Raw genomic sequence first — 13790 nt, forward strand, 5'->3', positions numbered from 1 at the left:
TCCTTATAGACCGTGAAAGTGCTGTAATATTTATTTTTTTATCATTTATTAAACACTATTTTTTATTTTTTTTTGTAAGGCAGTGCAAAATCGATCGTTTATGCCGAACTAAGCATTATGGTCTTACGAGTTCAGCAGGCCAAGCCGTTTGTTGTGCTACCATCATTTGTTTTCTTCCGCTTTGAGTTCTCATTTTGTGAATAATGGGTCGCTTAACGAACGAAGACAAGATTTTCATTAAACATTTGCACCAATATGATAATTTATCTGCCCGTCAAATTGTAAGGAACTGCGCTCAGCGAGAATGGTTTGTTTCAAGTGTACAACGATTGATTAGCAAGATACGGACATGATATCCCACCTGAGAGATTATTGCGTGTAAGATCGCATTTCTCAGATTCTCTGATGGTTTCCGCTGGAGTTTCAAACGAGATCTTAATCCTATGGACTATTTTGTATGGAGTCAACTACAAAAAGCAGTTTACTACAAAACAAGAATTCGTAATATTGAACATTTAAGACAACGCCTTCTTGGGACCGGCTTGATCAAAGACAGATATCCAGTGCTATTGGACAATGGAGAAGACGCCTATTAATGGCGGTCACATAGAGCATCATTTTTAATTTTGATTATTTGAAAGATCATTAATAATGAGGACGTAACTACAATAAGGGCCCATAGGCCCTTTTTCCGGAGAATGCATAAATCGATTCTCCGTAGTTTCTTTGTTATACCCACAAAGTTTCATTGAGAAATGTTGAACAGTAATGCTGATAAACCTGTTTATTTTAATATAGGCCTATGTTACAGGCCCTGCACTGTTTTTAAAATTTCAACTCTATATATCTCAGAAGAGCATTTTGGAGTATGGGCCCTTATTGCAGCTACATCCTCGATTGTTATTAATTTTACCAACATTCAGTTTCTGCATTTTTAAGTAATAAATTGTCTTCAAAAACCACATTTTTCGCATCATTGTGTATTGACCTCTATAAGATTTTAATTGAGCCTAAAAAAACATAATAAAAAGTCCTGCTCATATTCAAAGTCTACTCTTTCCAACAGTCTGTCTGTCTGTCTGTTTGTTTGTTTGTTTATTTATTAATTTATTTATTTTGCTAATAATTGTAACATAAAATCTAATATATATACAGAAAAACTTTAGTTCGCCCCTGAAAGAGTAGAACTCGTGCTCAAGGGCGGATTCCTGAATTGAAATAATAATTATACAATACAATTTGTCTTAAGTCTACTGTGCAATTATAGTATATAAATTTAAATTTACAATTTTTAATTTTTATAAAATCCATACTTAACTTTTTAAATTTAATACTAGAACTATTAGAATTGACAAGATTAGGATATTTAAATATAAATTTGTTACATATTCTTTGGCCTAAATTACTACTATGATTAAATACTGTAACAGTGTTGCATTTTGGTTCAAACAATCTTAAAGAATTCATACCTTTTGTTTCATAACTATGAGAATACAATTCAAAATTATTTCGATTTTTATGTATGAATTTTATTAATACAATATAATAAATTTGTCTTACTTTAAGTACATTAAAGTCTAGAAACAAATTTTGAGATGGAAAATCAATAGGTTTATGAAGACATATTTTAATTATTTTCTTCTGTAATAAATAAAGTGGATTAAAATTGGATTTAAATGAGCTACCCCATCCTTTAATTCCATACATAATTACCGATTGAAATAAAGTTAAATATAATGTACGTAATAAACTTATTGACAAGTAATTCCTCAATAAAACAAAATAATATACTATTTTACGTAATTTATTACAAGCTAATTAATGAGTTCGTTCCATTTGAAATGATTATCGAAAATTATGCCTAAATACCTAACTTCAGAGGACTCTTCAATAATCGGACATTTACACTGTATGAGACAACAATCAGAATTATGTAATTTAATACTTAATATAGATGTAGGAGGTTTGTTACATTTTTCAGATAATTATAAATTAATGTTATGTGTTTCCGAAAATAGAGTATTTCAAATTTTGTGCCCTTTTTTGGCCCATTCTGTACTTCCTAATGACATGTCTTGCGTGTTTCTAAAATTCAGTTCCTGTACTGTGTGTTGCCGTCAGAACCAAACTTATTTAAAACATATACGGAAATATGTCGATAAACGCAAATATATGACTGACGATGTTTCCATGGGAAATATGTCGATAAACGCAAATATATGACTGACGATGTTGCCATGGGAAATATGTCGATAAACGCAAATATATGACTGACGATGTTGCCATGGGAAATATGTCGATAAACGCAAATATATGACTGACGATGTTGCCATGGGAAGTATGTCGATAAACGCAAATATATGACTGACGATGTTACCATGGGAAGTATGTCGATAAACGCAAATATATGACTGACGATGTTGCCATGGGAAGTATGTCGATAACCGCAAATACATGACTGACGATGTTGCCATGGGACATATGTCGATAAACGCAAATACATGACTGACCATGTTGCCATGGGAAATATGTCGATAAACGCAAATATATGACTGACGATGTTGCCATGGGAAATATGTCGATAAATGCAAATACATGACTGACGATGTTGCCATGGGAAATATGTCGATAAACGCAAATACATGACTGACGATGTTGCCATGGGAAATATGTCGATAAACGCATATACATGACTGACGATGTTGCCATGGGAAATATGTCGACAAACGCAAATACATGACTGACGATGTTGCCATGGGAAATATGTTGATAAACGCAAATATGTGACAGACGATGTTACTATGGGAAGTATGTCGATAAACGCAAATATATGACTGACGATGTTGCCATGGGAAGTATGTCGATAAACGCAAATACATGACTGACGATGTTGCCATGGGACATATGTCGGTAAACGCAAATACATGACTGACGATGTTGCCATGGGAAATATGTCGATAAACGCAAATACATGACTGACGATGTTGCCATGGGAAATATGTCGATAAACGCAAATACATGACTGACGATGTTGCCATGGGAAATATGTCGATAAATGCAAATACATGACTGACGATGTTGCCATGAGAAATATGTCGATAAACGCAAATACATGACTGACGATGCTGCCTTGGGAAATATGTCGATAAACGCAAATACATGACTGACGATGCTGCCATGGGAAATATGTCCATAAACGCAAATACATGACTGACGATGTTGCCATGGGAAATATGTCGATAAACGGAAATATATGACTGACGATGTTGCCATGGGAAATATGTCAATAAACGCAAATACATGACTGACGATGTTGCCATGGGAAATATGTCGATAAACGCAAATATATGACTGACGATGTTGCCATGGGAAGTATGTCGATAAACGAAAATACATGACTGACGATGTTGCCATGGGAAATATGTCGATAAACGCAAATACATGACTAACGATGTTGCCATGGGAAATATGTCGTTAAACGCAAATATATGACTGACGATGTTGCCATGGGAAATATGTCGATAAACGCAAATATATGACTGACGATGTTGCCATGGGAAATATGTCGCTAAACGCAAATAAATGACTGACGATGTTGCTATGGGAAATATGTCGATAAACGCAAATACATGACTGACGATGTTGCCATGGGAAATATGTCGATAACGCAAATACATGACTGACGATGTTGCCATGGGAAATATGTCGATAAACGCAAATACATGACTGACAATGTTGCCATGGGAAATATGTCGATAGACGCAAATACAGGGACATCATTTTATTTTTACTTCAATTTTTATTGTACCTGAGTTTTTGAAGGTACTTCACTCCCACCCCTTCTAATAAGGAAGTTCCAACTCCACACAGGACCAAGACCGGAGATAGTAAGCAGTACTGAGTTAGTGAGTATAGTACGTTCCAGAAATATGTTCGCGTTGTCCAGTGACGAAAGAGCTTTCAATATTGAATCATATTTTCGCACAGGTACTGTCCGTTTGCCTACGTCACATCCCGATTTCCCCCAACTGCTTCTGCTCGCCCCTCTGTAATAGCTGGGCTGTCTTAGCTCTTTTCTGAAAACATTAATTTCTCGTAGGAATTGGAAGTTTACGTAATATTATACAGCTGTTTAATTTAACTTAAATAAAAGGGTCTCGTTAAGTAATTAACTGTCACGTGATTTCCTCCCTTTCTACAATCCTGCGGCATAACCACTTGGACGGACAGTAGATAGCATGTCTGAGTAATTTTATATTTTCGGGTCGGGCAGAAGTGAAGATTGAATTTACAGTACGTAGAGTAACATGAGTTACTAGTACGAAGGACGAAACTGGCAATTGGAATTAGATGCAATAGTCTATAGTGCGCTAATATGCACAAAAGAACTGAAGCCTATATCGAAATGAACGGCCACCATTTTCAAAGTTGTGTTTAAATATTCATATTATGATTATTTTTCAATTTAACTTCTTTCTCTATATTGTACGCTAATGTGCTGTAGACAGTATAATATACACTGCATAATGAATACGTTCGCATGGATAACTCACTTCGTGAGTAAAAACACTTATACTTAATACAGTACCGTAATATGATTAAAGAAAACCCTAATGAAAATTATCAAACTCAAAATCGCGATATTTCCTAGTTTACGTAAATGGATGAACTACTTTTCTTCCTTCCTATACCTAGTAGAGTGATTTGTGTTTTACGCCAGTATCATCGAACTCCAGTCTTGGAGGGGGGAGCAAGCGGTGTTTCCGGTTCTCTAAAGGTATAGAGAGGTTAATATTAAAAATGTTAGTGAAAATAAAATGATCTCCCTGTATATGACTGACGAAGTTGCCATGGGAAATATGTCGATAAACACAAATATATGGCTGACGATGTTGCCATGGGAAATATGTCGATAAACGCAAATAAATGACTGACGATGTTGCCATTGGAAATGTGTCGATAAACGCAAATAAATGACTGACGATGTTGCCATTGGAAATGTGTCGATAAACGCAAATAAATGACTGACGATGTTGCCATTGGAAATATGTCGATAAACGCAAATAAATGACTGACGATGTTGCCATTGGAAATATGTCGATAAACGCAAATAAATGACTGACGATGTTGCCATGGGTAACAACGTGTGGTCTGCACCATAATAAAGAAATCCTGAGCACCAGTACCTCTTTTGATGCCGGTCTTGACGGAGTACGACAGATCCTGGAAGCTGAGGTTCACAGTCCTGTGAGAGGGGAACTGCGGCGGTGCTGGAGCGGACTTCAAGAGGGGCTCCAGCTTGAGCGAGGCGGGCCTCTTGGCCGCCAGGCGCGCACCGATACCACCACCACCGGCACTGTCACACGCGCCGAGTACCTTGACGGCGAGAGACGCGGACGGCAGCGACACCACCGTCTCCGCCATGCTGCCGCGCACTACTGAACGCTAGCCAGTACAGCTCGCTTATCTGCGACACGTGATGGCCTTCGGCTGGGCGCAGCACTCCATCCAGCCAGCTCTTCTTCCTTATCGTACAGTGTGTCATTATATTCAATTATTCCTCTCTTAAAGTCTGTCATTTATCTACCTCTTTCTTCTTCTGTTTTTTATTACTTCTACTGAATAGATCGAAATGTTGCATTAATTATTTTTTTTACTCCGTTCTCTTTATTCTTTTCTCATGCTCATATTTATTCCTCGTTATTTTTGGTGAATATTACTTGTGTCCAGGGAAAGGAAGTTCATGCCCTAAAAACGTGAAGAATATGTATGCATTTATGCCGTAATAGTGATATACGTTACAAGAGTGGTATGTTGACGTTTTCATGTTCGAGGAAAAGATCGAAAAAGCGAAACGTAGTTGAGCTTTTTTAATTTCCGAGAATTGAAAGAAAACATACCGCTCGTGTATCGTACATTATTTTGTGCGAAGATCGTTTATTACATACCTGAAAAAGGAATTTCTAATTAGTTGCAATGAAATCTCCATCTTGGTTTCTGTTCAATGACGGCAAATTTGAAAAACAAAAATATCTATCTTCTTTAAAATGTTTTCTGTGTTTACTATACTCCAGCAGGCCGTGATATACGTCTGTCTTCTTTTTCCCCCAGTCTATAGAATCTTGTTGATTTTTTCACGGCTTCCTTAATGTTACATGCATCACGAATGCAGTAACTTTAGTGGAGTTATAGAGTTTGCTTAATTTTTGCAAATATTTAAAAACAATAATTAACAGAACAATTTAGGTGAAATTGCAGTGGTAAGTTTCCAATTTATAATTATTACTATATTGAACGTCTCTAAAAATAATATATTAAAAGCCTAAAGCAGTAAAATCAATATGTCACTTAAGCGGTAAGAAGAGGGAAATTGTTATGTGTGTTAGGTTGGGAATACTGAATGTGGAATTTTAGACTTTCCGCGGATTGGTTTTGTGCGGAAACCAAGCAAATACGCACTAAGTATGCTACGAAATATGCATTATCGTCTGAGATTATTTTAGCAGAATAATAAAGTATAGGTAACTTACGTTTAGTCTATGGATTTTGAAGTGCTTGCCTCATTGCTGAATGCTCCATTTATGTTGTTACAGTTCACAACTAAGCAATGACGTATGTTTTCTGTTGTCATTCTTCGCCTGTTGTCTCTCAGCATAGCTTTGTAGCGCGAGAAACTTCGTTCTACGTCACAAGAAGTAAGAGGTGCTTGCACAAAAGCTGTGAGCTGTTCTATAGAAAATTTTGTTGGTTTTTGGGGTGTTTTTCCTTCGAGAATATCTTGAATTTCTTTAAGTTGATAATAGCCAGGGTTTTTGGAAAGAATATTTGCTGTTTTCTCGTTCACTTTATCTCCTACATTTCCTGGAACTGATGTTAAACTGGATATTGTTCTATCGAAATCTGCTAAAGACTGCAGTAGAGGAATACCAATTGCTAACTTGAGAGGCTCCCTATGAGGGCGTCATCGTTACGTTCAAACTTCATAAACACAAATTAGTCGTGTTTACGAGGTTACACACTTTTAAAAATGAGGGAAAGACAAATAAACATACATAATATGCAGTGTCCCTGCATAGAATATGTTTAAAAATTATGTATTTGTAAATAAAAGCAAAATATGCACTTTTATGCACAATAAAAGTAATATCATTGCATTCAGAAATTTATGATTAATGTAGATAATCTTTCAGCATATTCACACAACGGTAGAGAACAAATATGCAAATGCATGAAATTCCTTTCCCTAATTATGTCCCGGCCACTATAGGAACTTGCTAGAATACCTTGAAAATGCCTTGGATTTATAGTATTTAGTAGAAATTGATGTGATCACTGGGAGAGCCTTAAGTTAATGTTATTTTCGGTTTAACCGAAAATGGTTTTTAAATAATATTTACATTTGTTTGCGTATTTCACATTACCTAAACACTTCCTCAAGTTTCACGTAAATCGTAGCATGACTGTAAAATATTTGGAGCCTACCACAATCCAGTTATGTGGGAAATGCTTCATCACTGCATAGTGAAATGAATTTTGAAAAAAAAAAATGTAAATAATTTTTTTTTAAATCGTAGCAGGAGGACAATGTTTTGCACATACCAATGTTCACTATTGTAGAAGACATAGTAATGGAGGGAAAAAAATGTTGAATATTTCCAAAAATTTTACTGCTGTAAACTGTACCTAATCCAGTTATATCCAGTATATGATGTAATCAGGGATAGACAAACTGATACATGACTGACATCATATTCAAGTGCCATCTGTCTAGTTGATTTATGAGGCACTTTCATCACCTGTACAGTATAAGCAACCATTTAAGTGAATATCAGCTCTAAATAAAGTAAACTGTAGCATAGGAGACTTTTTATATATAATGCGATTCAATATTTCATTAAAATATTAATACAATGTATACAAGGGTAAAATGTTGTACATGTGTTACTAATAATCCGATATACTAGAGATAAAAATTTGGTGAATCTAGATTTAAAAATATGGAAGTTAATAATTACAGTGTAGCGTCCCCATAAAATCCGGAACTGAACCTGCGCTCTCCTATCCAACGTCCAGAATGTAACCGCAAGGTCACAGAATACGACAGAAGACTCTATACTCCTTTGTTCCTTCTCGCCATCATTCCTTTCGTGCATAACGTTTGAAATGCAAAGCGCCTGTTAATGCGGCAACTTCTCTTACTTCTGTGCTATACCGACAGCCAACGAATAATTTCTGGGCGTAAAAGAATATTACTGTTGTGCTTCATTTAAAGAACGATAACGATGGACTGAAATTAGGCCTAGCTATTTGCATGATGTTATTCATACAGGATGTGACAGAAACAATTAGACAATTTGTGTTACGGAAAACAACACTTTAATTGAAAAAGTAATGTTGATCACCAAATTGATAAATAAAGTAAACCATTTAGTTTCACTTTTAATTCTTGAAGATAACTTCACTCAGGTGAGTTCCATCATCAGTATAGTGTCCCCTTAAAATCCGGGACTGAACCCGCGAGCTTCGTATTCGACATCCAGCACGTAACAGCAGCGCCACATAGGAAGACATAAAACTATATAAAATAAGAATATGTACACTTATAACATTTCTTTGTTCATTATCTCTTATCATTCCTTCAGTACATAAGTTTTAAATGCAAGGCACCTGCTAATACGGCAACTTCTCTTCCTGCTGTGCTATACGGAAAGCCAACGAATAATTTCTGGGGCTAAGAAGATTAAACTAATGATACGACGAACTGAAACAAAGCCTAGCTGTTTGAGTGTGATTATTAATACAGGATGTGACAGAAACAATTAAACGATTTATGATTTCGAAAACAACACTTTAATTGGAAAAATAATATTCAACACCAATGTATACTATTTAGTTTTACGTTCATTTCATGAAGATAATTTCACTCAGGTGAGTTTCACCAGACTTGACACAAATTATGCACGGCATTTGGCATTGCCCATCACGTTCTGCAGCATGTCTTGTGGGGTTTGTTGAATTTCACTTAGAATTTTATTCTTCAAATCTTGAATCATGTGAGGTTCTTTATACACTTTTCCCTTGAGTTAACCCCACAGTAAGAAATCAGCTGCTGATAGATCAGGCGACTGTGGAGTCCAAGTTATATCGCCAAAGCGAGAATTTCTAAATACTGCAATACTGCATCTGTGTATGATAGTCATATGGATTTAGTTTTTACACAGTTCGTAACTTAAATGGATGTAAATAGTAGTAGTAGTAGTAGTAGTAGGTTTATTTTGCCTGGCAGAGTTAAGGCCATGAGGCCTTCTCTTCCACTCAACCAGGTTTCAATAATACAAATACATGAGATACAAAATTTGATTGCAAAACAACACAAAAGAAAATAACTTAGAAATTGCATAAAATATAGTAGGAAATTACAATAGACAAGATCAGTTACATAATATAAAATTACAAATGGTCAAGATCAGTTACATAATATATAAAATAAAGTAGAAAATTACACATAATCAAAATCAGTTACGTAACATAAGGGGAATACACACACACAAACACACAATTTATAAGATCTAAAATGCCCGAGACAAATTGGACGGTTAATTTACTTGAGATTTATTATTCAGTTAATATACTAATTGGAGAATACATATGGGTGACAAGACATAAAATGTTGATTAGCAAAGTACTACTAAATGGCATACAAACACAAATGATTAAGTAATATATGAAGATAATAAAAAAAAGACAAGAGAAAAAAAAAAGAAGAAGAGAGAGGAGAAAAAAAAATAACAACTTGGCCATTTAAGACTATTTAGAAACTTCTGTAAGAGTCTAGTTCTGTTCATTAAATACATTTCTAAGTAGAGTGTACTTAATATAGGTCATAATGTAAGATGCGCTTAACACTTCTGTCCGACATATCCAAGGCTTACGAATGCTGAAAAAGAGACCGGGGAAGACTCTGTTGGAACGTCTTTCTCAGTCTCTACATTTTCTCGACCACGAAGGGTTCTAGGGCGACTTTCTGCAGATATCACTTAAAATGATTTTATATCGCGACAAACTTCTTTCAGTATCAGTGGCGGTATTGGTGCGTGAGAATAATATAAGATATTCCCATTGTCTGACAGTTCTTCGTGTTTCATCAGACTATTGCGTACCGTATATCACTCGCCACTGAAAACCTACTATTTTTCTGTGTACTTTTCTAGAAAATTACTAAAATTTAGATTATTTAATTTAGTGACTGAGATGTTGGCACTGATCATCATTATACACAAGTCCATGCTAAACGTCGAGTTGATATCTTGATAAATTTCAGATTTTGATGGTACTGGTTCTTTTGGATTACGTTTAACACATTTTCTCTGCCTTTGATATTACGATCTCTTTTTTTAGTACCTAGAAATTCGTTCCCTAGTCATCACACTTTGAATCATGTTTCTATAAAATCTTCTCCTTTTAGTCTTCCGTATATCGTCTTCAAACAAAATACAGAGTGTTAAAAAAAAAGTATCCAATATTTTAGGAGGTGCTAGTAAGCACCAAAACAAGAAAAAAAATGTCTAATAAACTTGGGTCCTACAACACATACTTTCTGAGATCTGAACACTTGCTCATAGGAGGTGCTCAATGTGACGTCCATTCATGGCAATGCATTCTTCTGCCCTTCGGCGTAAGGAATCACGCACTCTTTGAAATTGATCTGGTTGTTCTTGTTAACGAAAAATCTAGGGGATTTAGATTTGAGGAACGAGCAGGCCAAGGTGTGGGGCCTCCCCAATCAATCCAGCGGTCCTGAAATGTCAGCGTCAGGTGTTCACGCTCATTGCGGAAAAATGTGCTGGTGTGTCATCGTGCATGAACCACATCTGTAGTCTTTGCTGACATGGCACATACTCCAGCAAGGTAGGCAATACATTAATAAGAAAGTCATGATAACGAGCCCCAGTTAATCTCTGTGGTAGAACGTATGGACCTTAATCTATCACCAAGAACGCCTGCCCATACGTTGATTGAGAATCGGTGCTGATGCTTTGTTTCTTCAATGCATGGGGATTTTCATCAGCCCACACATGCTGATTACGAAAATTCACAACACCATCTCTGCTGAACTCCGCTCACATCCGCAACTAAACTTTAGTTTTCAGTATTCCTTGCAACGTATCAGTATTCCATGCCAGGGGTGTCAACTACGGTATAATTATCTGATAGTCTGCTGTATTATAGGACAAAAAATTGCATTGCCATGAATGGACGTCACATTGAGCACCTCCTATGAACAAGTGTTCACATCTCAGAAAATGTGTGTTGTAGGACCCATGTTTATTAGACATTATTTTCTTGTTTTGATGCATACTGTCACCTCCTAAAATATTGAATACTTCTTTAACACCCTGTATACTTGTAATTTAAACATTTTGTTAATCTTTTGCCACTATTAATAATTCTGTCTCTAATCTCTTCATCATTATTTCCATCTTTATCAAGTATAACTCCTACATATTTGCATTTTTAATCCAATTATTTCTTCATTTTCCAGTGGAAGATTTTTTATTGATTTATTGCCTATGATGAAATATTGTATTTTTTTTTTCTAATTAATATTTAGATGAATTACGAAGCCTAATCATTATTAAATGGTACTAATTACACGACACAATGTTGCGTATAACAATCTTATATTACGTAGCACAAGGAAATAGCTACTACCGACTTTAAATCGTTCAATTTCTCTGCCGGTCTTGTATGATTTATTGCGTACACTAGCTAAACCGTACTATTTATATTTCAATGGTTTAATTCCAAAGCCTGCTATTTTGCTCAACAATAGATTTTGGCCCAATAACATTATATACATCTTTAGCTGTGAATCCAGTGGTAAATTTATTTTTTGCCAATTCCTGCTATTTATCACTGAAAATGATATTTAAATTATGATTACTTTTTTCCAAAACATTCTATTTTATGTTTTTAGGCCGAAACATACTATCTTATATTTTAATTTAGAACCTATGAAGTATTCTATTACATCAATAATATATAAAATTATATAAAATATCTGTAAGATAAGAATAAACACGTATTTCTCAAATTGACTAGTTTATTTTAAGGGGTTAGGTACAGCTTATAGCAGTAAAATTTTGGGAATATTCAACATTTTTTTCCTCCATTACTATATCTTCTACAATAATGAAAATTGATATGTGTAAAACATTATCCTTCTGCTACGATTTAAAAAAAAATATTTACATTTTTTTTTTCAACATTAATTTCACTATGCAGTAATGAAGCATTTCCCACATAACTCAAAAACTATCCAAGATTCTGTGATTACATTTTTTGTGTGTATTTATGCATGTTATATCTACAATATGATGCAAGATCATTCCTCTACCTTTGATAGATTGTGTAATAAAAAATAAATTAATTAAAAAAATATTCAAGTATAAGTACTTTATTCTAACACAAAATAAAAATATATATATTTATTAAGGAATGTAGTTGAAACAGCATGATATTGTACATGAGTTTCAGCAATAAAATAAAAGAGAGAGAACTGGAAACAGTTAACAAGTTTATGAGTTATGAGGGAAACGCTTCATCACTGCACAGTGAACTGCCACAATTTTGAATTTGTGAAAATATATATAAATAATTTTTTTAATCGTAAAAATATTTTTTCATATAGCAGAAGGATAGTGTTTTACACATACTCTGCCATGACTGGAATTCGCTACCTGCTAGCATCAGGGACTGTCGAAATAAAATTGAATTCAAACGCAAACTTACTAGGCACTTGGTCAGTAATTGAGACTGGTTCAGATATGGTTTCTTGTAAATAGTTCTCTTAATCTATCACAAAATATTTCAATATCCGGTAATTTCATCACTATAGAATTTTGTTATTGTAGGTTTAATTTGTAATTAAGTAAATACAAAAATATTCTTTGTTCTTAACTTCTATGATAAAATGTCTAGCTTTCATTAATCAGGTATTCTTGTCGTACTTTAATTTTTATTGTAATTGTAATTGTAAATTTAATATTAATTGTAATTTTATTGTTCATATTATAGTTGTAATCCCCTGGTAGAGGGGCAGAGAAGGCCTGACGGCCTTATCTCTACCAGGTTAAATAAATAAATACTAAATAATAAATACTAAAAATTTTTCATTATTGTACAAGATACAGTAATGGAGGAAAAAAAAATTTGAATATTTTCAAAAATTTTACTGCTGTAAGCTGTATCTAACCCCTTAAAAATCTTTCCTGTAAAAGCATCTGAAAGTGAAATAGCAGGTTCTGGAAACAAACCATTCATTTATTTCTAAACCATGAAATTTAAGAAAAATTATGCAAAAGATTTAAAGTAATTCTATTTCCCCTTGTCAAAATATCCTCGAAGAAGGGCAATTTCCCGTCACGTGCCATCGCTGAAACAAGGTCTCGTTCGGCCTCCTGTATCAATCTACATCAATTAGCCTTACTCCCGTCGCTTTGTCGCATGCCGACGGCGCCACTCACGAAGACATGAGCCGGCTCCTCACAGCTGTGGTGAGCAGAGGTTCCCAACCCGGGGTCACGACCTCACGCAAGTGCCAACCAAACTATGTTTAGACCGGCGGTCACTGCCAGACCCTCTCCTCGGCATTGCAGCACCCTGCACTGCCGTCCTAATGTTGCTATTATGCAGCACGAACATAATTCAGGCTGTTGAAATAATACTCTGTGAGCTTTTATAAAGTTGGATATTTATATAATGTTTCCAAACGTAATACGCGTGTCGGA

At 35.0% G+C, this 13790-nt stretch overlaps 1 protein-coding gene across 1 annotated transcript in view; it reads right to left on the bottom strand.

Moving 5' to 3' along the window:
- Positions 1-5427, bottom strand: part of LOC138716036 (ATP-binding cassette sub-family G member 4-like) — a 159617-nt gene extending 154190 nt beyond the window's left edge. Inside the window, exon 1 of the mRNA XM_069848950.1 lies at positions 5187-5427. Coding sequence (XP_069705051.1) covers positions 5187-5424 — 238 coding nt within the window. The 5' untranslated portion in view covers positions 5425-5427. The remainder of the gene's footprint in view (positions 1-5186) is intronic.
- Between the last annotated feature and the right edge of the window lie 8363 nt (positions 5428-13790).

Source organism: Periplaneta americana, chromosome 2 (assembly GCF_040183065.1).
Source record: "Periplaneta americana isolate PAMFEO1 chromosome 2, P.americana_PAMFEO1_priV1, whole genome shotgun sequence".
NCBI classification, from domain to species: domain Eukaryota; kingdom Metazoa; phylum Arthropoda; class Insecta; order Blattodea; family Blattidae; genus Periplaneta; species Periplaneta americana.